At 36.8% G+C, this 25909-nt stretch overlaps 3 protein-coding genes across 6 annotated transcripts; 2 read left to right on the top strand and 1 right to left on the bottom strand.

The window, feature by feature from the left end:
- Positions 1-256: 256 nt before the first annotated feature.
- ankrd10a (ankyrin repeat domain 10a) lies at positions 257-13493 on the bottom strand. The gene is made up of 6 exons (XM_043244302.1): positions 13265-13493; positions 11346-11498; positions 9594-9685; positions 2261-2496; positions 2064-2150; positions 257-1150 (listed from the first exon to the last, which is right to left on the bottom strand). The coding sequence occupies exons 1-6, from the start codon at positions 13460-13462 to the stop codon at positions 768-770; spliced, it is 1149 nt and encodes a 382-aa protein (XP_043100237.1). The 5' UTR covers positions 13463-13493; the 3' UTR covers positions 257-767.
- A 431-nt stretch (positions 13494-13924) lies between these two features.
- On the top strand, positions 13925-19764 carry LOC122348644 (heat shock transcription factor 2 binding protein). 2 transcript variants are annotated; one of them, XM_043244304.1, is made up of 9 exons: positions 13925-14156; positions 14529-14676; positions 15198-15301; positions 15812-15961; positions 16092-16233; positions 16325-16442; positions 16920-17023; positions 17302-17560; positions 19639-19764. In XM_043244304.1, the coding sequence occupies exons 1-8, from the start codon at positions 14106-14108 to the stop codon at positions 17532-17534; spliced, it is 1050 nt and encodes a 349-aa protein (XP_043100239.1). In that variant the 5' UTR covers positions 13925-14105; the 3' UTR covers positions 17535-17560; positions 19639-19764. The 2 variants fall into 2 exon arrangements, with proteins under 2 accessions (XP_043100239.1, XP_043100238.1); XM_043244303.1 differs by lacking the exon at positions 19639-19764 and having other exon boundaries at positions 17302-18836.
- LOC122348642 (serine/threonine-protein kinase SIK2-like) lies at positions 19656-25501 on the top strand. Of its 3 annotated transcripts, none has more exons than XM_043244299.1 (12): positions 19656-19805; positions 20193-20353; positions 20516-20632; positions 21247-21310; positions 21424-21585; positions 21816-21940; positions 22033-22156; positions 22541-22755; positions 23243-23597; positions 24243-24503; positions 24584-24770; positions 25078-25501. In XM_043244299.1, the coding sequence occupies exons 2-12, from the start codon at positions 20213-20215 to the stop codon at positions 25319-25321; spliced, it is 1995 nt and encodes a 664-aa protein (XP_043100234.1). In that variant the 5' UTR covers positions 19656-19805; positions 20193-20212; the 3' UTR covers positions 25322-25501. The 3 variants fall into 3 exon arrangements, with proteins under 3 accessions (XP_043100234.1, XP_043100235.1, XP_043100236.1); XM_043244300.1 differs by having other exon boundaries at positions 19666-19805; positions 20198-20353; XM_043244301.1 differs by lacking the exons at positions 19656-19805; positions 20193-20353 and having other exon boundaries at positions 20828-21310.
- Positions 25502-25909: the final 408 nt, after the last annotated feature.

Raw genomic sequence — 25909 nt, 5'->3', positions numbered from 1 at the left:
TCAAATTTCATCTTTGTTGTGCACAACTACATGTCTTTATTTCAGACAGGGCACACTTTCTCTTAAAATGTATGCATATACAATGCAAGTTAAGGCTATATGTAATTGAGTAATAAGGTTCTAATTTTGTGCATCATACAAACTGATTGTCAGTGATGAATTGAGGGTCAAAGCTAAAATACTCTGAAGATATAAGAAAAACTGAAACTTTTTTACATTAAAAATAACAAGTTATACTATTGGAGAACTCTTCGAATGGCGATGAAAGCTTTTTTTTATTAGAACACAGGGTACAAGGATGAAGGAATGTCATACATCTTAAGCTTTCTTTCAAAAAACAAAAACAACTTTACAGTCTGCTTGTCAGCTTGCTTAGGAAAAAAACTTACAAGAATACGTCACAATCATACAAAATTCTCCTTTTTCAAAAAGCTAGTATTCATTGGCACAAAACTACAATTAATTCACATAAAAATCAACTCCTTGTACAACTTAACATTCTAACATTGCATTAAAGGGGGGAAAAAAAAGAAATGCACTCATAACTAGGCTGAGTTCAAACACACAGGTACAATAAAATAAAGTCATTAGCTCAGATACAAAACGCAATGTAATTTTCCCCTTTGGTAGAAAGATTGTCCCCTTTTATCAAATACAAATTGCCAAAATCCAAAATCAAAACAGCCTGCATTAAGGTGCAAGATAACCCCTCAGTTTAAGGCGGATAGTGCTGCCGTCAACGTGACCACTTAGAACTCGTTTTGACATTATGATCCATGGAAAAGCTGCACAGCGCTGAGGACCTCTTGGTCGTAGTGCTGCTCTACCTTCACGATGGTGCTGTGCTCCTGACAGCTGCCAGCATCTTCCAGGTCCTCGGCTGTATCTCCGAAGCCATGGTAGTGTCCATAGCGCAGGTGCTCACCGGAGTCGGGCAGGAAGGCACCCCAGGCAGGCCGGTGAGATACGCAGCTGCTCGGGCTGCCATTGAGGTGCAGCGAGCCACACATGTCCATTCTTGACTCAGCTGGAATGGTCTCAACCACATTAAACTGGGAATGATAGCACTGCCCATTTGAGGCGAAGCTGTTGACAGTGAAACTGTTCTGCGGCCCATGACCATTCCTCAAACCTGTGGCTATGGCTTCATCTGTCATTCAAAACAAGACATGGGTCAGAAAGTGATGAGCAAATGGTCTTGATTACACATGAACTGGGCCAGACCAGCAGACAAACATTAGTACCCAATACATTCTTGCATTTCATTTTCAGTATGAGAACCTCTTTGCTCATACTTCAAGTGTACAGTATATTGTCTTGGTTTTTAATTAACTATTATTGCATGTAAACACACAATCACTTCCAAATGGTCACAAAAAAAGTTTAAATGCCTAACTGAATTTTTTTTTTTTTTAGAAACCATAACTACATCAAATAAAAGTCAAATTGCCTAAAATATGCTTCAGTGCTTTCAACAAAAAAAAAAAAATCTTTAAGATAGATTTTTATAAAAAGGACATAACCACAATTATTAAATATTAACCAATTCACTTATTAATTTGCAAATAGGACATTTCAATGAAACATCCTAAAATCATTTAATGCCATCATTGTGAAATATATTGCTGGAAGATTCAAAAAAATTCAGAATAGCCATATACAGATTATATGGCAAAGGTTCATGGAAAACTCCTGTACATGTATTTCTGTATCATTTTTGCTGGTATATCTTTGCAAGGAGTGAAAAAGCCCGTTATTTGTCAAATGTGAACACAGGTAAAGTCAAAAAAAAAAAAAAAAAAAAGTCTCACCCCAAATACTATTAGATTGCAGAAATTTCAGCAGCCTAAAAAAATACAATAAAATATACTAGCCCATTCATTTGCATTGACAGCTTGGCCCTCATAAGTAAGCGTAAGAATTTGTCCATAGCCAGGGGCCAGGAACAGATGTCATAGATGTGGGCTCCAACATTTTTTGGGTGGGAGAGGGGTTCCTCAAAGAAACACTGTCCTCATGATGTTCATGGTCAATAGACATTGGTGGAGAAGATCCAGTCCCACCTGATTGGCTTTCAGCAGTCGGTTCCACACGCATACTCTCAAGCTCCTCTCCAATTCCATTGTTTGTCTTCAATGAAAAATTCATGCCTGAATGGAAAACAAGCAATAATGTCAGAAAAATATATTTCTATAATCTTTTTCTTGATTCAGTGCTGGTTTTGTGCAAAAACACGTGATTAAATGCAAACCAGACTTACTCTCAGTTCTTGCTTTCTTTATTTGGTTTGGCTCTGTGCAATCAAGTAATCTTTTTCTATTGGCTATCCCATTCAGAAGACTGCGGCCTTGGATGTGCGACTGGTCGGTCCCATTACGGGCAAATCCATTTATCTGATTTAGCTGGTTGTGTGCATTAGAGAGGAGCTGAGCGCAATCATGGAAGCCTTGAGCATGGGCCAGATCTGCTGCAGTCAAACCATTTGCATTCCTCAAGCTGCACAATGAGTAAAAAACAACAACAACAAAAAAAAAGATTAGTCAGGTCTGGAATGATTTAATTATATGTTACACTAATGTTAAAGGAATTGTTCACCCAAAAAGAAAATTTACTGGATATTTATCTCACTCCCTAGCCATCGTAGGTTTTTTTTTTTTTTTTTTCCAAACTTGGTAATGCTGGTGGATGGTGGCCATGATTTTAAAGCTTCGTAAATCATATATATATATATATATATATATATATATATATATATATATATATATATATATATATATATATATATATATATATATATATATATATATATATATATATATATATATATATATATATATATATATATATATATATATGTATGCAAGCACAGTGTTGGAGGTCAGCCAAGAAGCCAGAACTCAACACTTTCGGGGACGCATGCAGATCTTAATCAGATATTTAGGTTACAATTTTAAAATTAGAAATATTTTTGTTACAAACCCATCCATCTGCTTCAGGGGACATGTGATAACCCCCCGGCGGTGTACGGTTTAGTTTCCAATGCAGTACTTGTAGATATATCTGATTTACGGCACTTCAAAATCATGGCCACCATCCACCAACATTACCAAGCTTGGAAGAGCCAGGGCACATTTTTAAAAAACTCAGACTGTGTTTGTCTGAAAGAAGAAAGTCATATAGACCTAGGATGGCTTGGGGGTGAGTAAAACATGCTGGAAGTTTCATTTTTGGGTGAACTATTCCTTTAACTGTTTGTAAATTTCAAAGACTTTCCCTTTTACTTTATAAGCTAGGAAAGGCCCAAAATGTATTTTAATTATTTTACACACTGCAACAGGAAATAGTGAAGTACTGAAACTTTTTTTCCTTGCAGAAAAACAAAACAATAGTGAACATTTTATCCAACATTTTTCGAAGAGCTGCATTGTTAAAAGTACTGAAAGCAAGGGAGCTGATCTTTATTTCCATGTAGTAGATAAAACCATAGAGGTATATTTCATTAGGGAAAAAAAGGTTCAGGGCATATTCTCCAATTGCAGTGTGCACTTAAATGAGAATTCAGATATGAACCAACATGCTAAAAGAATACAATACAATTGTACCAGATGATTAATCGTTAAATTCTACATATAGTTTTAACGTCAACTGTTTGCCATTTTGTCAGATGGACACAATATTATGTTCTGTCTGCGTGACACTGATATTCAAGATATAGATTCAAAAATTCTAGCCTTAAGAATTATGATCCCATGGATTCCTTTTTGGTCCCGAATAGGTTTTAATTAAATCTAACAAACTTCTGGCCAATTTGGTCTTTTTGCTATTTCTGCACAATAGAATGAGTAGGAATAACAGTAGTTGGTTCATTTATGAATTCAGTTTTACCTATCTCTCAATCTCTCCCTTTGCATAAAAAAAGGTTTTACATGAAAAACAAGGCAAAGTAAATAAACGATACAAAGACAAATTCAACTTTCAAAAAAATAAATAAAAAACATACATTTAAAATAATAATAGTAATAATAATAATAAAATAATACATGATTGGCCTGTAATAACTCATTCCTTCCTAAACATCCCTTTTCTATCTGATAAAATATTAAATGCTTCCAAGTATTTTTACTGAATATTTTAATCTTCTGGAAACACTCAGAAAAACACAAGACAATGCCAGACAATTCTTAAGGCAAGGAACTCATTTCACTGTAGTTTAGGAGTTAGAAATAACAATTTCTATGCCAAGTAGACATGTCAAAAGTGCAGGTACTTGAGTACCAAACCTGGTACATTAGGCTGACTCAAGTCTTTTCAAAATCTTCCACGTGGATATTTGTGCATGATCATCCTAAAATGCCTTCATGTCTGATCTTCTTTGTGTTGTTTTAAATTCATGTTTAAGTACTAGAATGCACTCTCAAAAGGCCAAATAGATTATTATTATATTAATATACATGTAAAAATGTATATATTGTAAACAATAGACTATTTACAATTATACTACAGTTACGTCTGGTCATTGAATCTGATTGGCTAAGAGATCTTTCCATCTACTAGAATTAGCATGGGAACAGTTTCACCATTGTACTATGCTTACACCATCTGTCCCAATGAGTCTCATGGGAGGAGCATGTACACTCATTTTTATAAATACTACTGTTGAATGTACTTTAATAGCAGACAAGGTCTTGTACCCAGGTTGGTTTAGACCATAGACTAAAAAACACTAGATGACGTCAGATAACTAGTTTAAAGCAAACTTTTTAGAAAAACAAACACTTGAATGTACATTAGAATAAGAACTACCAGAAACTATTGATGGAAACCATCTTCGTAGTTTGTCTCAGGTCCCATTAGATTACATGGAGATGGCTTCACTTTTCAAGACTCCTGCGGCACACACGGTTTAGACCCGTCATGAACACCTGACCCGCCAGTAGGTGGTAGCAAGTCTGTCTCTTAATGAACGATTCATTGAATAATTTGTTAATGTTTGATTCCTTTAGAAACAATTGATACGAGTTGTCAATATACGCCTTTAGAATACATTACAAAAAATGAATTAGATATTTAACTGATGACATTCTCTATGCTAAATCCTAAATCTTAAACCCTCAGCACGCAATGAAGTTTTTATAAAGATGACAGCACGGAAAGTCACATTACTACAATCAATTGTCTGGCATTGAAAAGAAAGAGATCCTAGTTTGCTCTAGGAAGCATTTAGCTATTTAATACATGTTTAACTTGGTAATCCTAACACTTTTGGAAGTGTACTTTCATACAATTTGATTACTGTAGGATCAGTGTTTATTATTGAGCCTCCCCTTATTCTTGTTAGTTGAGAACAAATAAGTAAAGAAATCTTGCAGGATAAGTAACAAGACAGTGCTGACTAGGCAAAGCATGCAGGTCTAAATGCTATCATGACTGTTCTCCTAGAATCAAAACCAATCACCACAAGAAATACCTCGACAGATTGCCAGTGTGTAGATACTGAAGGAAGCGATAGTGTGAACACTCAATGTAAGGGTGTTCGCTGAAGAACGTGTGGCAGCAGTTTTTGGAATGCTTCCCCCCCTTTTCTGGGCTTTACTTGAGAAAATCAAGTCATGTTCAAATTCAACCGCTGCAAAACATTGAGACGTGTAGGGATTTTCCTTCTCTGTAATGGTTCACAATGGATCTTCAATATTATTTTTTATAAACATGCTACTTTAATCAGAAAGGTCACAGATGATTTCAAACAAATAATAAAAGTACACATCTAAGATGCATAAAAACAAGCAGACATTCATAAATATCTATATAAAGCTTTGACACATCCTTGATATAAAGTATCCTCGTGTTCTGGGGACCTATTCCTCGACCAGCTCTTTTAACGACAGATTGTGCGCAGATCTGACTAAAAATACGTTTCACTTGCTATTAAAGCTTGCATTTTCTGACAGTTAGGAGCTCATTAAAAAGATGGACACATACAATTAAAAAAAAAAAGACATGGCCTACATATTAAAGTCAGATGGGACACAACTAAGGCTGTCAAATATTAACATCATTTTTTAAAAATGTTTTAAGGAATACTGTTCATCTTTCTGGCTTACTGAAGATTGGATTTGTACTAGTTTTCAGTGTTCAGAAGGTTTACTCAAACACGCACTGAAACTGTTTTAGTAATGAAACCTGCAACAGCATTCTTGAACACAATGAATCATTTTAGCATAAATTTGGGAAAAAGTAGTAATTCTTTGCTAATTACAGTTTAAAATTAACAAATTTGATCTCTAGAGAGTTGTTTAATACATTGACAGCCCAAGCGTAGCGAGAAAAACTATCTGAAAAAACTACTCTTTGACTTAAGTTGATGTTAAAACGTCACTTTCAACAAAATGAAGCACTGCTGTAATGCTACATACTGAGGGTATGGACATGACTACAGAAAGAGTCTAACAAACTTCAGGTCTCCTGAAGTGTTGTAAGTTGTGTGGAAGTGGGTTGTTTAAAGAAGAAATCAATGTCTGAATGTTGTATCTGACAGACGAATCATTAACTGTCTACAGACTGACAGATATTTTAAGAATGTTTGATCATGTTTGAAAATACAGATGTTTTGGAGAAAATGCGTAATAATCTGTAACTTGTGAAACTGAAATGATTGCGTGTTCTTCTTGTACTTTTTTTGTAGCAGTGCTTCAATTTTGCACAAAAATTCATTTTAACCATTCGATTTTATGGTTTGACAGTATGAAAAAAAACTTTCCAATGTGTGCCAAACCATTTTCACACCAACTTGCCGTGTAACCCTGATCAAACTAAATTTGGGAAAATAGAATCGCCATAACACACAGGTGTACAGTAGTCAACATCTGAAGTGGGTCAAAACCTTTCATCAAAGTCGTCCTTAAACCAGAACAATCCTGTCTTAGGACACCTTGAACTGACGTTTTTGATCCACTTCAGATGTTGGCTACTGTACAGATATTTCAAACACCGCAAACATGTAGGTACAATATAAACTAAACTGAGACATTTTCCAAATTGTTAATGCAAGTTGGTGATGTTTGCTGTGACCTGTGCTAGTTTATACCGACTGATGCGGCTTAGAACAGTTTGAACGTGTCATTACCGGATTACAAGAAAATTATTGTAAGCCTTATTTAGCTGGTGCTAGTCGATGATACAAAAACTCAATTAACTACGTTTTCAGAAAATTTGGAAACGGGCATTCCATGTCAAATCAACTCTAAGTTCCCCCGGCTCAAATAGTTGATTTTGGCAATATTTTTTATGAATAAAGACAAACATAAATAGTGATAAAAGGCCAAAATATTAAATGCGGCAGTTTATGCACTCAGCAATCAACAATTTTGTAGAGGCGGGTCAAAATGACAATATTGAAGCCAAATTAGAAGGGGTAAGTATAAGACTGTTGGTTCTGGTAAACTGGGAGTTGTTGATTTGCACACCTTTAACTTAGTATAAGTACTAAAAGGTATTTTAATATCATTTTAGATTTTGATTCGACTTTTCCTTTTGGCATGGTACCTTTTAATTTTTGGACAAAGGTTTTCCAAAGTCTGTGCGCATGTAACTCAGATCTCAAAAAAGTCTGATTCTTACATTTATTTTGCAATTTTTAAGAACCTGTATGGCTCAATTCCATAGATATGAAGAATGTTCAAATTGTTGTGTGGATTCATTCAAATACACAACCATTTAATATTTCGGCTTTCTTCATTTTACATTAATACATTTCATTCATTCTTTTAGACAGGACCTCTTGTTGAGTTGACACAGAATGACCCAAAAGGCATTTATTCACAACAATCTATAAGAAACAATGTCATTAAACACACAAAACACAAGGCAACATGCTTTAAAGGTTACAAACTAAACTACCTAAAACAAATGCACAATTACTCAACCATGATGAGTACCAGCATTCTCCAAAAAAAAATGTCTCATACACTAACTTGATCTAAAGCAAAATGCAATTGTGCACTTGTTTTTAAGCCTTTCCGATAAAAGTGTCCTTATTATGGATTTTTGAAAATGACCTTATACAGCTGTGTTAGACAGCTATACATGAACAAAAACATCCTGCAAAGTTTTAAATCTGATCACTGTAAATGAAATTATTGGCTCTTAAAGGAAAATTGACTCTGAAGCGAGTCCTTGAACAAATGATGATACTAAAATATGTACTCAATCTTAATCTACATTTAATTCATAAAATGAAGATTATGTAATGGTTTTACATGTGCTTATTCAATTTGTGTAGCTAAATACTATTTTTGGATCTACCTGAAAAACCTAATTATAAAGCACTTAATTATGAATTACTTCATTATTCAGTTTATACTTTTGTTATTTTGTTGTATGAATTTGTTTATTCATTCCTGTTCTACTTTTCAGAATTCACTTTAATTATTATAATTAACTTTATATCACCTGGGCTGGCTAGATTTGTGAAATTAAACTGGTATCCAAATGTTAGAGTCAGAATAAGCTTATTTATTAGCATGCAAGGTTACGCGGATCAAAAACAATGAAAACAATAACTTTTGCCAGGTGACAATCCTGGCAGGAAAGTAAAAATTTAAACCACATGGTTACCAGGCCAGTAGAAAAAAAAAGTCCTTAACGGTGAGCTCTTTAAGGAATATTTTCAAATTGCAATTCACGTTATATGTCAAACATTTTAAGAGGCTTTAGATATGCTGGATCAACAAAAATGAGGAAATGTGCATTTGTTTTGTTTGAACTTCATCTCAACCTAAACACAACATTTACTTTTAAGCTAAATGAAAGCAGGTTTAGATAAACACGTTCATTAAATGAAGAAAAACTCCATTAAAAGAGCTCTGCTAGCCTACAGAGGGAGCAAGACATTTAAAGTGAGATTTATTTTTGGGTGAACTATTTCTTTCTCTTCGAATAAAATGTGAATTTAAACTTTTATTTTATAACAGATTTAGTAAAAAAAAAACAATTAAACCTCTCCATTCATATGGACTATGTCTTATGATTCATCAAAGACTATGCAACCCAAACCTTTAAATGGATGGACAAAAATGCTGAAAGAATATTAATATCTTAATTTCCATATCTTCATTTGTACTTGAACGATGAACAGACGTCTAGAAACGAGATAAGGATGGAGTATCAATTTAACAAGGTAATAAAATATAAGTACTTGTACACTTTGCAGCTGCTATTAGAACCGAAATGTTTTTTGAAACATTTATTCTGCAAGAGCCTGCACTACAGGGGTGACAGAATTACTGTACAACGGCTTTCGTTTTTGAATTCAACATTCTTCAGACCGCGTTATAAAATCAAATGACTTTGCAGGACTAATTTGACAGCATACTTTCCAAGGACTCGGAGCTATTTTGAGCCACAACAGATCTGAATGTCGACGAATGTCTCTTTGCATTCCATCTGGTTTCATGAGATTTTCAAAATCAAAAAAGGCTTTAATGCAGAGCTTTTTTATTTATGGAGATTCTCTTTCACATTGTGATGTCATAATAATGCATTTTGAAAAAAAAACAAAAAACTAAAACAACAAAACCAGTAAGACAGTGACTTACTCCGGTTTGGCTCCCTGGATCAACAAGACATTAATGCACTCCATGTTCCCAGCCCGTGCTGCTTTGTGAATGGGTGCTTCACCCACATAATCCTGAAAACAGAGAGAAAAGCACATTTTAACGGGCTTTCACGAAAACACAAGAACAAGACGCAACACACAGGCTGACGACAACATTCTAGACATCAAGTCTTTAAATGACCAAACATTTCCTCATAGGCCAATCTATAAAAGCTACGCCTGCATCTCTGCTTGGTATCAATCTGAAGTAAGGAATCTCAACAAACACTCTTCATGTGAGTCATAATGAAGCTTTTGAACTCTTCACCCTAACACAACAGCTCCCCCTAAAGGGTGTAGACTGAAGCACAGATGATAATATGCCATTAAATAACCCAGATAATACCACAAAAAGTAGGCCAAACCACAAAATTACTACAGAGGCAGGAATACAACAGGGATCTCTTTCACTCACTTCACAATACTCCAGAATGGACTTGCTTGTGAGCATTATTCCCCTCAGTAGTGCCTGTGCTTGCGTGAACATATCTATTTTTAATCAAAAATTCAAGTAACTGCAAGTCACGCCGCCTGATTAGGGATGCCTGACTGATTGGCTACGTATTGGAACAGAAATCATTTAAGTTACTTTCGGTCCTCAAGTACAACTGGGTCAAGCAAGAGAACTAAAACTTTGCCCGACAGTAGTAGGACTTTTCATTCTGTCACTTCAAACGTCTTCTTAATTCCTCTTATCTGTTTATTAAGGGTTAAATATCCTCCAGTGCCCTTTGAGCTAAATCACAGACTGCAGAGCTCAACCCTTGAGGACAGACGTCACCATTCAAAGATCTGTCCATCACAGACGGGATCATCCCTGCCAATAGGATCAGTTTGGCAGAGATTTGTGCACCAGGACATCGGAGAGGATAGAGAACTGAAGGAAGTGGAAGCAGGGATGATAAGTTAGGGCAAATGATAAGACGTTGAGTCACTTCCTGAGAGACAAATTGCATTATAAAAGGGCTCACAGATTAATTAACTGACAGAAGAAGAAGAGCGTAACATATGCCGTGATGAATAGAAGGCCTTTAAAAGCTGAACATTGGAGTCATAAGGGTGATATCATCCCTATAAATAATACATACTCGACATTATAAAGCCTACTGTATCAAATCTGATGGACAACACTTTAACTGAAATCAAAACTTTGCTGAAACACCTGTCGCACACAATCTACTACATGATTTGTCATCTGATTGTGTTTAACGCCATATATATTTTTATGTTTATCAATCAGGATCTAAAGTAGAGTTTATTTATCATTCTGTCAATCACTGTTTTGTTGCGCTGCATTATATACTTTAATACTACACAGGTTTGCTAAGCTCACTAAGCATTTAAAAATCTTAGGACATATTGGAGATACAGTGTCAACTGATATTTATATCATTATATGCAAGTAATCTGCTATACTTGTATAAAGATCTCATTAATTCACGTTAAATGCTGTCAGAATGTACTAAATTATCAGTATCTGCAGCAAATTGTATATTATGCTCATTTTGGACCTCCGTAAAACTGATCAGTTTTTCCATCCTTATTTTCTCTGCCTCAAATTACGGGCCATGAAAGCCTGGTGACTAATATGATACTCATTTTTTTCCTGATTATTAATTCTTTAGGCTGTAGAGAGTTAATAAAGTCATAAGACATCACAAATCCTATAAACTAGGACTGTATTGGGACCCACCTGTCTGTTTATTTCAGCCCCTGTGTGTAAGAGCCACAGCAGGCATTCTGGATGTCCTCCAAAGGCAGCAATGTGAGCCGGGGTCTGGGCAAATCGTGTGGTCAGTGAATTCACTTCACATCCCACCTGCACCAGCCGCATGACACACTCCAACTGTTTGTGACAAAGAAAAAAAAAATGTAATCAACAAACTAGTGAAATGATCGTCCACTAGTGCCTAGTTTCTCCTCTACATAAATGTAAAATCATGCTCATTAAAAATGCACGACTATCAATTATTAGAGAACAATAAGGAGCAAGTATTCCGGTAAGCTGCAGACTTCACACACCGTGGTGAAATCAAACAGTTTGAGACAGTCTACCGATCTCTGTTTCCCGCTCTACTGTCGAGGACCAGCAACTGTGTTGCATTTTCAATATGAATCACCATGGGAGAATTCATTACCCCGCTCTCCCTGACATTAAACACACTCTGGAAAAAACACACCAATCCTATCAAACACTTTCAAAGTCCTACCGCCTTTGTTTAACCGTTTGAAACTGCTTCACGGCTGACACATTTTTGTAAAATGTGCTCAACCAGCAGATATTAGGAGAAAAACGATGCATTCATTGTATGCGTGCACCTATAGTTGCATATTTACCAGATTATACAATGCGTAACGGAGTCAAAAAGTGCCAGGGATGAAGAGTAGTGAAATGTACAATGAAACATACTAATAAAATATAGACATATACTAAAGCTGAGTACTTTGAACCAATGACAAATGTGTTCAAGTGTGGAAAACGAGCCATATTACACATAAACGGTTCTTTGCTCATAGCGTTTCTCTGGAAACTTCCACTAGGAATAATGCTAAAAATAGTCACAAGCCACTGAAGCTTTTCCATGTTTCCATAATGAATGCCAGGATTGAGACATAATGAGGTAACGTGTTTGAAATAACATCAAAAAGTAATTATTCACAAAAGACAAAAATTCAATTTTCAGGCACATAAGCACAAACTTACTTCAACAAAACTGTCAGTAATCTCATGTTAAATAATATTACGCGATTTAAACGTATGTATAATTTAAGTATAAACGTATTTGTTTACAGCTACAACATAAACGATCTAGTGAAAGCACTTTTATAAAGGTTTTAGCTTATGTAACTTAAAAGCATTTTTTTTTGAAAAGACGTTTAAAATTAAGAGTTAAATATGGCGCTGCCCGACTAACAGACAGCAATGCAAAGACAGCACAAGTTTTAATAAGAGGAAGGTCAAAGTCCCCTTCGGAAGGTTTGCATTTTAAATTCGCGGTTTTGGCGCGAGGCATTTTATTGGCCTTTGCTCAGCCAATGAATAAACCGGTGCGTGCTGGCGCCTGATGTTGCTGCTTCGCTGGCTGCGGTCCATGCAACTTGATTTTTCAAGTAATGTGATCCAGAAACAAAAAAAAGGCAACCAGTAACGTCCATACTCAACTTAATTTCTTTTATTCGGTTTATCCGCTACTACATACACGTTAAACAATCGAGACTGTGTAAGACAGACGACATGCGTGCCACTGTAGTCTGCTTCGTCTCAGAGAGAAATCATAATGCTTTCAGTTCAAACGTGCATTAAGTGATTAATCTGTGCTCTTACCCAGCATGCGAGTTAGCACGCAGCCGCTGCGAATGATATGACCTGTTTTCCGCCGATATGGCCTTATCGTCTAAGCGATACGGCAGTCAATTTCATATTGATGGGATATTTGAGTTTTCTTTGTACGTGCACAGGCTGTAAGTTCAGTTCTTGATGACAGCACGGCTAACTAATGGTGTTACACGCGCGTTATTCCCTAAACCAGGGCACCTACACGCCTCTTTCTCCGGAAGAGAAAGAACTGAGGAATAAAGGATGAATTTATGCAAACAATGCACTTCTATTACCTTTCCGAAGTGTGCTGCCCAGTGGATAGGGGTCCAGCCGTAAAACGAGTCCTCGGCAGCCAGGTCCGCCTGATTAGAGGAGAGCTGGAGCAGCGAGCACAGCGCGCCGACGTCTCCATCCCTGCACGCGCGATGAAGCGGGTAACGCAGGCTCAGCACCTCGTCGTTGGAGAAACCGGGCTCCAATCCCACAGACATGGTCCGACAGTTCTGCTGCGTCGCGGAAACCACAAACGATTTGTCTAATGAGCGAGGCGGTGCGTGCTCAGATAACACCCACCACTAACACAAAGAAGGCAGCGAGACTGAACACTGAGAGAGCGCTCGCTCTCCCGAAGTGTAACTTGAGTGGCTATTTGGAAATCCCGGACTGGATTAGATCTGAGGCTCCGGAGCAGGATTATCCCAGGCAACGTAATGACGCACTAAAACCCGTCATGGATTTTTTTTATCAGGTGGAATAAGAATTGTACAGAACCATTAGGTCAATCCATGTTTTACATCACATGACTTAACTCTAATGTATTTAAAAAATCTATCTATCGATCTGTCTGTCTATCTGTCAATCTATGCTTTCACCCAGTGGAATTATTGTGGATTTTTTTTTCAGAACGAATTCTGGATATGAACAGATGTTTTGCAAACTCTATTAAGAAGACATGTATTTTATCTTTCCGTTTTTGTTAGTTTATTATTGTCTTTACTGTCGATTTCGGGGGTGTGCGTCAAGTAGATGGCGTTGTGTGCGCTGTACAGTGGAGGGCGCTACAGACATCTTTTGTAAACACTGTAACAGGTCAAAGGCCGTTCGTACAACGTTGTCAAATTTGCACTATTAAAAATGAAAACACCCGATACAGCTAATGTTTCGTCTGTATCATCTGCAGGAGAGGTAACTCGGTTACTTTCACCAATTTCAAGTTTGTGGTAGAGAAGCTGCAGTTGATGAAAGACTTTGTGCAAGTGTTTAGCAAGCTAATACGCTAATTGATTATGTGTTCGCTATGTCTTTAATTCTGTAAACATAATGACGAATTTCCAATTAGATGCTGTCATAAAAAAATATTGTAACCGCTTTCCAACTCCAACTCGGTTATAAGGTATGAGAAAAACGATCGCAGATTACCACAAGATGTCACTGTTCAACTGTTAACGCACGTTTTAATAAACAAAATTCACTTCAGACGTTTAATACTCCAGCCGTAACGACACTGGAGCGACTTTGTTTACCTCTGACAGTGAACAAAAACGTGTGTGTTTAAAGGTCGTGGGACCAGACTGCTTTGTTCGAGTCAGAAAGCGAGACTTGGAGAAACTGGAGTCAGAAGTCAGGACACTACGAGAGCTTGTGCCAAAAGTAATCAATACTGACTTCATTGATACTATCCATAAAGGACGTTCTCTGGATGCATGTAAGCAAGTACTCTTTCAGTACAAGCGGTCACCTGTGGTACACACTGATATGGACTAATATGTATATAGATATTGTTCAGAATTCAGAATTGAAGCTTGTAATTGTTAAGCTGGACTGTGAGTTAAATTGGCCACATTTGAATAATACGTAGTTTCATTTAATGAATTGCAATTCGTAAGATAATCATCCCAGGTAATGCATCCTTTAAAAAAATAATGTGTTATTCCACTCAGGTTCACAAAAGCTACTTATACTGACTTACGCAATATAAACAAGGCTTTAAGCCAACATTCAGCTTTTCTTAGCAAACTTTTTTTACATTTCATTAATTTCTGCTGCCTAATATTTCAATGTAGCTTCCCGTTTCCGAGATCAATTAAAATGTACAACTAATTCAGAAAAATACAGTCACAGTTCAATTCTGAATGGTGCACGGCTTTGTTTTACAGCGTTTAAATGTATACTACACTAAATGTTAATTCTGACAGTTGTTTTAAAATATTCCTTATTGTTATATAGTTAAAGATCGCAGTGACCGTGAGCAGCAGAAACAGAGAGAGGATTGTCTGCACATGCGCTCCAGGCTAGATGTTGCTCTGAGCGAGTGTCAGAGAGAGAGACAGGTACTAAAATAGAGAGAGTGAGAAACCCATTGGCCAACACTGAAAAGTTTATACGAAAGCATACGCACAAATAGCTTTAGATTAATTTAGTGTATGTCTATGTCAGTGGGGTGGTTCTCAACAGATCTACTAGAAGGCCTCACCACAAAAATCATTATAAAAAAAAAATTCAAGTTGTGTCATTTTATTTGTAAGTACGAAAGTGCAAACAAAGTACTTTCAATTCATTTATAATAAAAAGCTTAAAAGACTTGAAGAACGTTGTGCTGATTAAACTAAAAAGAAATAAGTAAAGCAAAGATGCAGATGCGATTTATTTTTTATTCTAGGTGAGCTTTGAATTTTATTCTGGACAGTGTGGTGTTTTGGGGTCAGACAGGTTGAGAACCACTAGTGTGTGTGTGTGTGAGAGAGAGAGAGGTGGGGATGTCTTCCACAAATACTGTAGGTACATTATAGCCGTCCAGTTATTCATGTGTGTATTGTATATATCTCCTCACACATTTGTAGGAGAAGTTGGTTTTAAAGCAGCAGTTAAGGGAGTGCAGAGAGGAGCTGCAGCAGCAGAAAGCATTTTGCACCGAGCTGGGCACTGCATCTTGCACCCTGCTCTGGAGTGCGTCCCAAAGGGAGGAAGCGATCAGAGACATACTGGCTGCTGTAAGTTTCTACCATTTTGGCAGTGGACGCTGTTAGATTAAGAGCGCCGGGTTGTTTTGCAAACGGGAGGACATGAATTGGCTTTACTTCAACCAGATAGGACAACTCTTCATACACACTTCATCCACAGGGTAAACTGGAGCCCTTCCTGAGCGTTGCAGGTCAGACCTTGGAGACCTTCATCAAGTCTCTGAATGATGAAGGAAAGCCACACCAAAATTGCAACTCAAAAGAGCATCATTTAGTTCTGGCTCTGGCCGGCGTTGTTACCAGTGAGGGCACTGAGTTTGTTTTTACTACTAGTTCAATATAACGTTCTAATTGTTCAAATTAATCATCCTTTCATCTGTTCATTGCTTTTAGATATAGCTGCTGTGTCTTGTGGACGGGACTTCTTATCCTCTTCTGCCCACATCCTGTTAGATACTTTGTTGCAGCTGCTGTATCTAATGAAACCCGGAATGTTTCCAAAACTCAAAGTGTATGTCGCTGCTTTAAAATACACATCTAAATATTACTATTTATGGACATTTTTCATACACACACACACATATGTAAAAAAAAAAAAAAAGAAAAGTAAATAATGTTCACACATGAGATCATCGACATTTCCATATATGAAATATATTGTCATATGACAAAAAACAATTATATGTAATAAGCAATTAAACATGAGAGTGTATGTATGGAAATTCTAAATTGCTTTATATACTTGTTATATAGGACAATATATGTGCAAGATTTGAACTCGCGTGTCTTTAGGGTGTAATGAAAACCTTACTTTTTATTTAAGGCTTACACCATATTTTAGAGTCATGAATAGAATTTTTTTAAAACTAGATTTTTTCTTTATTGTGGAGACTACTATGACGTTTATGCAAGTTGTTATTGTATACCGTATTCAGAATAAGGTGACATGAGGTTCCTTATGAAGTATGTGACTTATTTTTGTGTACAGATTGATGTTGATGGCTCTATATAACATCACTATTAGTCTGAATGGGTTGAAGCTCATAAGTGAGAGCCCTGGATTTCTACCTCTTATGTACACCCTTCTGGAAGGTGCGTATGTGTAAGTTGGTGTGTGAATATTCTCAAGCATTTTAGCAAGCATTTTTAAAGGAAAGGATGAAAAATACAAACATTTTGGACTGTGTGCGAGGACCTTTAGAGTTAATTTAATCTCAGTTAAATGCCTTCTCAGCCCTGTTCATAGAGGATTATATTGAGCTCTTTAACCCCCTGACATGAATCGAGAAACTCTCTTTGTCTCTCTCTCTCTCTCTCTCTCTCTCTCTCTCTCTCTCTCTCTCTCTCTCTCTCTCTCTTCTCTTTCACAGACCCCGACCCAGAAGTGTGTCTGCAGTCACTGAGGCTTCTTCAGTCCTTACTGCTGGAGAGAGAGGTCATGTCACACATGACAACTGATTTTCTGAGCTCTTTCCCACTCAGTCGGATCCAGCATCTAGCTTCAAGCCGGCACCCTGCTCTCAAGCAAACAGCTCAGGAGACACTGGAAGATTTTGCTAGCTTTACCAACTCCCAGACTAAAGACACCGAGAAGAAGCAGTGAAGCCCAGGCCTTCATGTTCACGAAAAGTAGGTCTAGGTCCAGCAAACTGCATACTAATTCTGAAACTTGGCCATGTTCAAAAAGTTTGTTCGTTTAGTCATCTTGTACTGTGTTAGGCCCTGTTAAGAAGTGACTTCAACAGAACTTTCTAAGCTTTATTTGTGACGTAAATGCTGAACACCTCTATAGATAGATGAGCAAGTTTTTTTTTATAAAATGCCAGAAAAGCCGTAACGCTTGCTTTCATACTCAGTTTGCCCTTTATATCATTTTATGCTCTGTATTAAATTAGCATTAAATCGATATATGTGCTGCCCTTTCTAGCACACCCACAACATCAGCTGTCCCACTAGTCCATCCTACATTGAGTTCTAAACTTAAACATGGGAATGAGACATCATCACTTTACAAGAAGCCTTACTTCTCATTGTTAGGACACAGCACAGCAATCAGCATAGGTCAAATGTCACATAAACAGCTAAAGTGCGGCCCTTCGATGTGAGGAGTCAGCAGCAATAATGTTAGACATGATGATGTCTAGTGTATGTAAAGTTAAATGACCTTTTAGTCGATTGTTTTATTTCTGAACTTTGACAACTGGAATGTTCTTTAAACTGTTTTTGATAGTTTTCATTTTCTTTGATTGCGGTGTTTCTCTATTTCGTTTACACTGTTCGTTACTTTATATGCATATCTATTATTGAGCAAAGCTCTGTTCATGTTAAACAGTAGAAGTATGTTTGACTTTTTTTTGACGATGACGATGATGATTTGTCACACAAGAAGTTCTGTTCCATAAAAGCGTTTGACACCAATTTGTAAAGCGTTCATTTGTCCATCTCAGAGGCATGCAACTATTTAAAGTCCATCAACTGGGTTTTTAGAATTTACATAATCCTGTTTTGTATATAATTTTTTTGGCTTGCTGTTTTTGTGAAAAAGATGTTTTATTCCAGATTTATTCAGCACAAAACAACTTAGGTTTTTATACAGTGTTGTGTATTTCTGATGATTATTAATTTCAGACCCCAGATGTTATGCTGCATCAAAAATATGCATATATGATATGTGTGTAGTATATATAATGTCTATAGCTGTTTTTGTGTGTAATACATTTTGGGACATCCATCTTAAAACCCACCAATACATGTTAACATATACGGAAATATAAAAGATAAACATGAAATATTTTTTGATTTCTGTAGTCTCACTAAAAAGAAAGAATGTATATACTTTACAGGTTATACTGTAAATTGCTTTTAACTTTTTAAATGTATCTCCACTAAACAATGAACATTCCTAATAAACACTATAATCTATTTTTAAACACTGCCCAAATTAATAATTGCTGCTTTAAACTTTTTATTTGAATAATTTACTGCGGTAAACCTTTCTTGTGCATGCATGTAGCATTATAAATGAACAACCACGCACGTCTTAATTACGTAGTTTACCAACTTTTTTTTCTTGCGTTTTAGCGATTAAACTCTAATATCTTAATATAACAAGGCTCAGATGACTTTGCTGATATTGTTAAGCAGGAACGTAGGAGCAGGTGGATAGGAAAAGATGATAATGTGATAATGAGAGAGGGGAAAGAGTTCTTACATTGGTGTTCACTTGGGGACGACCAAAACGTGTCTTCTCGCATCCGAGGTTTCCTGCTCCACATCTATTCAAACAAGTCCATCCAGAGCCCAGGCTCAGTAAGTTAAAAAAAGAGGAACTAAATGCACTAAAACCGAATAAAGGTTTAGATGATTCATGGAATAATTGGAGCCCTACTTCACTGAGAGAATCAGGTTTACTCTGCTGCCGCCTACATCTGCGTCATGATGCCTACAGGCCTTTACACTTTGCAGTATAGTGCTATAATGTGCCGAAGAAGCTGTTTGTAAAGGCAGCCCTAGGAAGGGCACTACTGTAATACAGTCGGGTTCATGTTAACTCTCATCAGAACCTGTGTGTCTGGGAACTTGTGATCCCGCGTACGCGCGCGCGCTATGTTAAGTTGCTGTGCAACGTGAAATTTCGTTCGAGCGGCTCTCTGACGCAAAAGTGACGTTAATAAAGTAAGAATAATTCAGTTATGGCATGTTGGCAGGAGGCGGAGTGGATCTCGTCAACTTCGGTGACTCTGAGGGGAGATGACGCTCCCGCGCGAGACGACTGACTGCTCCTGAGAGGAAACCACTGGAGTTATCGACTTCTTAAACGTTCAGCACACGAAGAGAACATCAAAAAAATGGATTAAGATCGGCGTTCAATAAGGTAGCTATGAAATCTGTCAGTTTGGTTAGGCTATACGACTTTATAAGAAAGCTGAACGTTTTAAATCTTCTGAAAACAGCTGACAATTAAAAACGTTTGAAAGATGTCGATACTGTAAAGAGAGTTTTCTACGATTTAACCCATAAAATAATTTCGGCTGTATGCACGCTATATTAACCTAATGCATATTGGTTGATTTAGCAATGTTATATCATATTCCCTACGGTCAATGTATATGTTAGCCGTTTTTAATGTTTATGTCCTTTGCGAATGACACACTTTTATTTTAAAGTCGAAAACCTTTCATTGCAGCGTAGCCAATGCGTTCATTATACACTTCTTAAACGTTAACCGAAGTGTCAGTGATAACGGCTTGTCTGATCTTAGTTTAGGCCTACTTTGTGACAATGGTGATTTTGTCCGAGGAAAAAGTGGTGACCCACCCCGGCAGACCCCTGCAAGTAGGTTTCTACGAGATCATCAAGACGCTGGGCAAAGGAAACTTTGCTGTAGTTAAACTAGCTAGACACAAAGTCACCAAAACAGAGGTATGTTCTGGGTCTTGTTGTCTTTTAAAAAGCCTTTTCATCCGCATTAAATAGAACAAATATCATATAACTATGCTAAATAAAGTTATTTGTATTGCATATAGGTGTGTTTTGTTTAACGCATTCCTTTAATAAACAAACCTATTCTCTGTGCTTTAACAGGTTGCTATAAAAATCATTGATAAAACTCGACTGGATGAATCTGACCTTACGAAGATTAACCGAGAGGTTCAGATCATGAAGCTTTTGAAGCACCCACACATAATCAAGCTCTACCAGGTGTGTGTGGGCTTGTGTTGTTCAGTCATTATGATTTATTGCTATCTGTGTATAATATGCAGGCGCACGTTGTTGATAGACCTTTATTGAGTCGTGAAATTAGAGTTTAGTTTTATATTTTCACTAATTCCCTTATTAAGCTGATAGTTTATCTGTTTTTACCTTTGATTTTTCACCTCACTTAAACGGTGCAAGCCAGCAGCGCAGCAGTTTAAAGTGAGCTTACGTTATCCTAATGCACCGTGACTTTCCCATGGTTGCCGCTTCCTCCCTACACTGGTCTCTCAGGAGTATGTGGAAGAGGGAAAATAATGACCTCACAATGGAAAGGTCATACAACCGCTTTTTCAATCATTTAGTTTCGAGTTCATTTAGAAGCATACGTTTTGAGTTACATATGTCACTTTTTATGGGCATTTTGACTTTTTAATGAGCAGAGAAGTAGAAAGGAGAATGGGATCAGACGAGGATTCGGGATTCTCTTGAGAAACGGCTCTTTGGCGGCAAACTGCACGCACACGACTCCAAAAAGTTGCAATTTTGATACTTTACGAAATTTGGATTCTTCATGACCCTCTGAAGAATTCGTGTTTTTACTTTTTTGGAAATTGTAGGTTATGGAGACCAAAGACATGCTGTACATTGTGACGGAGTACGCCGAGAATGGAGAGATGTTTGGTAAGCCTACAGAGAACCTTTTAACCTACAAATCTGTATTTTGTATACTTTTTTTCTGCCTTTGCAAGGTGCTGGTAATTAATTAATACTGCTATTATCGTTCTCTTTCAAAGATTATCTGACTTCAGTGGGTCACTTAAGTGAATCGGAAGCTCGCTGTAAGTTCTGGCAAATCCTTGATGCTGTGGAATACTGTCACAAGCGTCACATTGTACACAGAGACCTGAAAGCAGAAAATCTACTCCTAGACAGTAACAGGAATATAAAACTGGCAGGTAAGATCGTGAACCTTTATTTTTATTGCATCGCTTTTTTAATTAAACCATTATTTTAGTTATTTAAATTATTGTATTAAAAATATGTGATCCATTTTTTGTTGACATTGTTATTAGACGAATTAAACTAGGGTGTGAGATGTATTTATGAATAAACCTTATTTTTACTATTATTGTTAATAATATCACATTGCTAATATACTGTAGGCTATGTCTCCACTTTTCTTCAGACTTTGGTTTTGGGAATTTCTATGTTCCTGGTGTATCTTTGTCTACCTGGTGTGGGAGTCCTCCCTATGCTGCCCCAGAGGTCTTTGAGGGGAAGGAATATGAGGGACCATCCTTGGATATCTGGGTAAAATCATCAGCTTGAGTGTATTCTCTGAACTTTATCAAATAGTCTAACAGGAAGTGCATGAAATGTCCATTTCTCCTGCTGACTCTTAGAGTCTGGGAGTACTGCTGTATGTATTGGTTTGTGGCACACTACCCTTTGATGGCACCACTCTTCCTGCCCTAAGAAGAAGAGTTACTGATGGACGCTTCAGAGTGCCATTCTTCATGTCACAAGGTATGCTACTCCTATTAAGATTGGCCCTGAAACTGTGAAATTAAAAACAAATCGTACCATCTAAATTAATTAATCTGGTTTTATTAAACTAAAAATACTAAATGCATTATTTTATACCATGTAAGCTATTTTTATGAGTTAAATCAAGTAGAAATAGCTCTTTAAAGTGCAGTTTCAAAACTGTTGCATAATGAATGAATGTATTTAGGTTGAAATTTAGTTCTTTCTTCTGTTGAACACAAATATTTTTTCCACACTATGGAAACTCAAAATAAAGGTTGAGTAAATGATTTGTGGGTGAACTCTTACTTACGTACACTTATCAGAGGATGTGGTTTGCTGAAATCTTCTCATTTAACCTTTGACATTTATGTCGTTCCACAGACTGTGAAAGCCTCATAAGGAGAATGTTGGCTGTTGATCCTGCCAAGAGATTCAGTGTGGCACAAATCAAACAGCATTGCTGGATGCAGGCTGATCGTTCGGTTATATGTCAGACCCTTTCTTCGTCTTCCTGCCCTGAAGCTCAGGAAACTTACAGTGATGAAGTTCTATGTATTATGCAGACAGTGGGCATTGACAGGAAGAGAACCGTAGAGGTGGGAAACAGTTCAGTCAATAAAGAACATTTTGCCATAAATGAATCACCCTAAAGTTGATCCAAACCTGTTAGACTTTTGTGTTCCTTTGTGGAACAAAAGATGAGACGTTTTGATGAAAGTTGAAAACAAAACACGGCCATTGACGTCCATTATGAATAAAAAAAACAGCCAAAATATTGTTTACGTTCCACAGAGCAAAATCACTCAGGTTTAGAATGAAATTATAGTAAATGATAACAGAATTGACTAAATGTCTAATTGACAACACAGCCTTTTTACAAATGCTGATAATGATATGAAAAAAAATCCCATTTTAGAATAAAAATTTGGCTTAACACCTAATTAGTTTTGAAAAGTTTCTGCTTCAAAAGCTTGGAACACTTTTCTACATATAGCACACTGCAAAAAGAGGCGGCCTAATGTTAAATAATGTTTTTTAACCATTTTTCAAGTGTGTTGACTAAAACCATGCATCTTTATTCAGTCTCTTCAGAACAGTAGCTTCAACCACTTTTCTGCTATCTACTGCCTGCTGTTAGAAAGAGTGATGAAGCATCAAGCACTGCAGCAAAGCAGACTGGGAAGTGAGAGTCTGAAAGAGTCTCCTCGGGGGACGGTGCTGCCTCTGGAGGAGGATCTCGGCTCACTACAGTATACCTGCTCCTCTTCTGCTGCCTGTCAGCTGGACACTGCAGCATATGAAGTGTCACAGGTGGGCCATTTGAAAGAGGAGGAGAAAGGGGATCAAGCCCTCGACGGTGTTCCTGTGGAGTCAAGAAAATCACAGAGACGCATTTCCTCAGATGCCTCTGCATCCCAGACGTTTTCCTGTTTGCCAAGTAAGTTTGTTTAAAGAAATGACATATATGATTGATCCATACAGAGAGGTATTGTGTACACCCAACTACCTCCATCGTGACAATATAGACTTTTTTTAAACTTTAATTTAATGCACACTGCAAAACATTGTAACCTGCAATTGTTACCTTAAATATTTCTACCTCATTTAAACCTATTAATGCATTTAGGTTCAGTATTTACTGACATTTTATACTTTAGTAAAACCAGCTGTTTTAAAGGTTTTTTGTTATTTTACAGTTTTAAGGATACCATTTTTGATCTGTATTGCTGATTAAATTGATTAATTCCTAAAATAAATATTACTGGGGAAAAAAAAAAATTACTGGAAGAAGTGTTTTGTATTTCCCGGAAAACTTTCCCGGACTGCTGCCAAAAGCATCTTATGATGAATGTTTTCTTACAAACATGCAGCTTTTTACTTCACAACACTTGAATTAATAGACCGGACTGTGTGGATTACTTGCAGAGTATGATGATGTTTTTATTATCTTATGATGTTTGGATCCATTGGTGCTCAAGAGTTTTAATACTAAATTTCTCTGAATCTGTTTCCATGAAGAAACAAACTCATGTACATCTTGGATGTGAGGGTGATTTAATCTAATCTCTTTTTCTTGCTTCAGGTATTGTCATAGATCACGTAGACGGCTCTACCTCAGACTGCTGCCTCAGGTCCAGTGCTCATGCTTCTACTAGTTCTTCCACCGCCGTCTTCAACCCATTAGAGATTAACACTGACACCAGAGGTCACATGACTCAGGGATTACATCCGTATTCACCAGGAAATCCTGGTTCTTGTTCATCCACCCTTGGGTACCAGAGTTGTCTTCCTCTACCCAGCTTTCAAGAAGGAAGGAGATCCTCGGATTCCTCACTTATACAAGGTCAGGGAAAACAGCTCACGTTACAGTTTCTATCACTTTAACTGTTCTAGTTGATTAAACGACTTTGCTTCTTTTTTCAGGTGTGAAGGCTTTCCCAACTCATTTGAGAAAAAATGTCCACATTAAGGGTCAGTTGAGTTGGAATGGAATTAAGCAGCCTGTGCGTCAAACATGCATCCTAGAGAACAATCCACAAAACGGTAGTACGTCAGTGGTTTTGACAAACCCTCCATGCTCCCCAGCGGTGCAACCTTTAAGAAAAGAAAGGTGAAAATAATTCAGTGAATAATGATTTACTAAGGGGCGTAACGATTCGCGTATCGTTTATCGTAATATGGAGCTTCGGGGATACACTACAGCATTTAAATACATTTGAAATAAAATTAAGAAAAGTAGAAAATAAATTGAAATAAAATAAAATCACAATCAGTAGGTTTATGTTAAGGTGTTAAATGTTAACCGGTGTTATTTAATGCCCTATGTTAGCTATTTTAATTTAAAAACCGATTTTAATGAATATAAACTATATCATATTGTCATATGATTGTGATTTTTTATTGATTTATTTTGGTAGGTTGGTTCCTCGGTTCCTGTCGGTACAGCCTGCTCATTCCTCTGCAGGTCCACCTCAGTATGAGAGGATTCCCATCAGTCACTCCTCCTGCTTCCCACCACACTCCGCTCGGTCTTCCTCCGCTCTGGCATCAGCCACACAGCTTCTTGAAACTCGACTGCAGATTAGTCCACAATCTCAGCCTCTGCCTCAGGCTGGGCTTCTTCACATTGGCACTGTATTAACCTCAGTTAAGAGACAATGATTTGATCCATTGTCTATCCACAGTTTAGTATTTGTGTAGTGTGCACTTTGTAGTGCTTGAGAGTTTCAGAGTGAACAGGTTTATAGATTCATCATATTGTTTTTGTCATGATAGCAGTTTAGATATTCTCAGTCAAGCAGTGTAAATAAATACATTATTAAACATCAATTCAACATTTTACTATGACTTGTGTAATTGTTGCTTTTGAATAGCAATTTCAGTTCAAGTTCTAAATGAATATAATTTTTAAATTAAAAAAAATTATTTGTGGAAAACTAATTCATGCTCAGAAGTATTGAGTACATCGGCATCTTTTGCTTGAACTTGTACTTTTTTAATAAATAAAAATGTGTTGTTGGTATAGATTAATGTATTTAGTTGGATTCAGCAATATCAAGTATTATTTTTGACTTGGATAGAAAAAGATTTTTTATATATTTAAAGATTAGTCTACCGACAACCGTTTTTATGCTTTTTTGTGCGATTTTAAAACGCATTAAGAATAGCCCCAATTGAATGAAAACACCAACAGTCAACCAGTAACTATTATCACAGGAGTGAAAAAGCAAACATTGATTGCAACATTCA

The sequence above is a fragment of the Puntigrus tetrazona genome, chromosome 7 (genome assembly GCF_018831695.1).
Source record: "Puntigrus tetrazona isolate hp1 chromosome 7, ASM1883169v1, whole genome shotgun sequence".
Taxonomy (NCBI): domain Eukaryota; kingdom Metazoa; phylum Chordata; class Actinopteri; order Cypriniformes; family Cyprinidae; genus Puntigrus; species Puntigrus tetrazona.
This window is presented reverse-complemented; position numbering and strand designations above follow the sequence as displayed.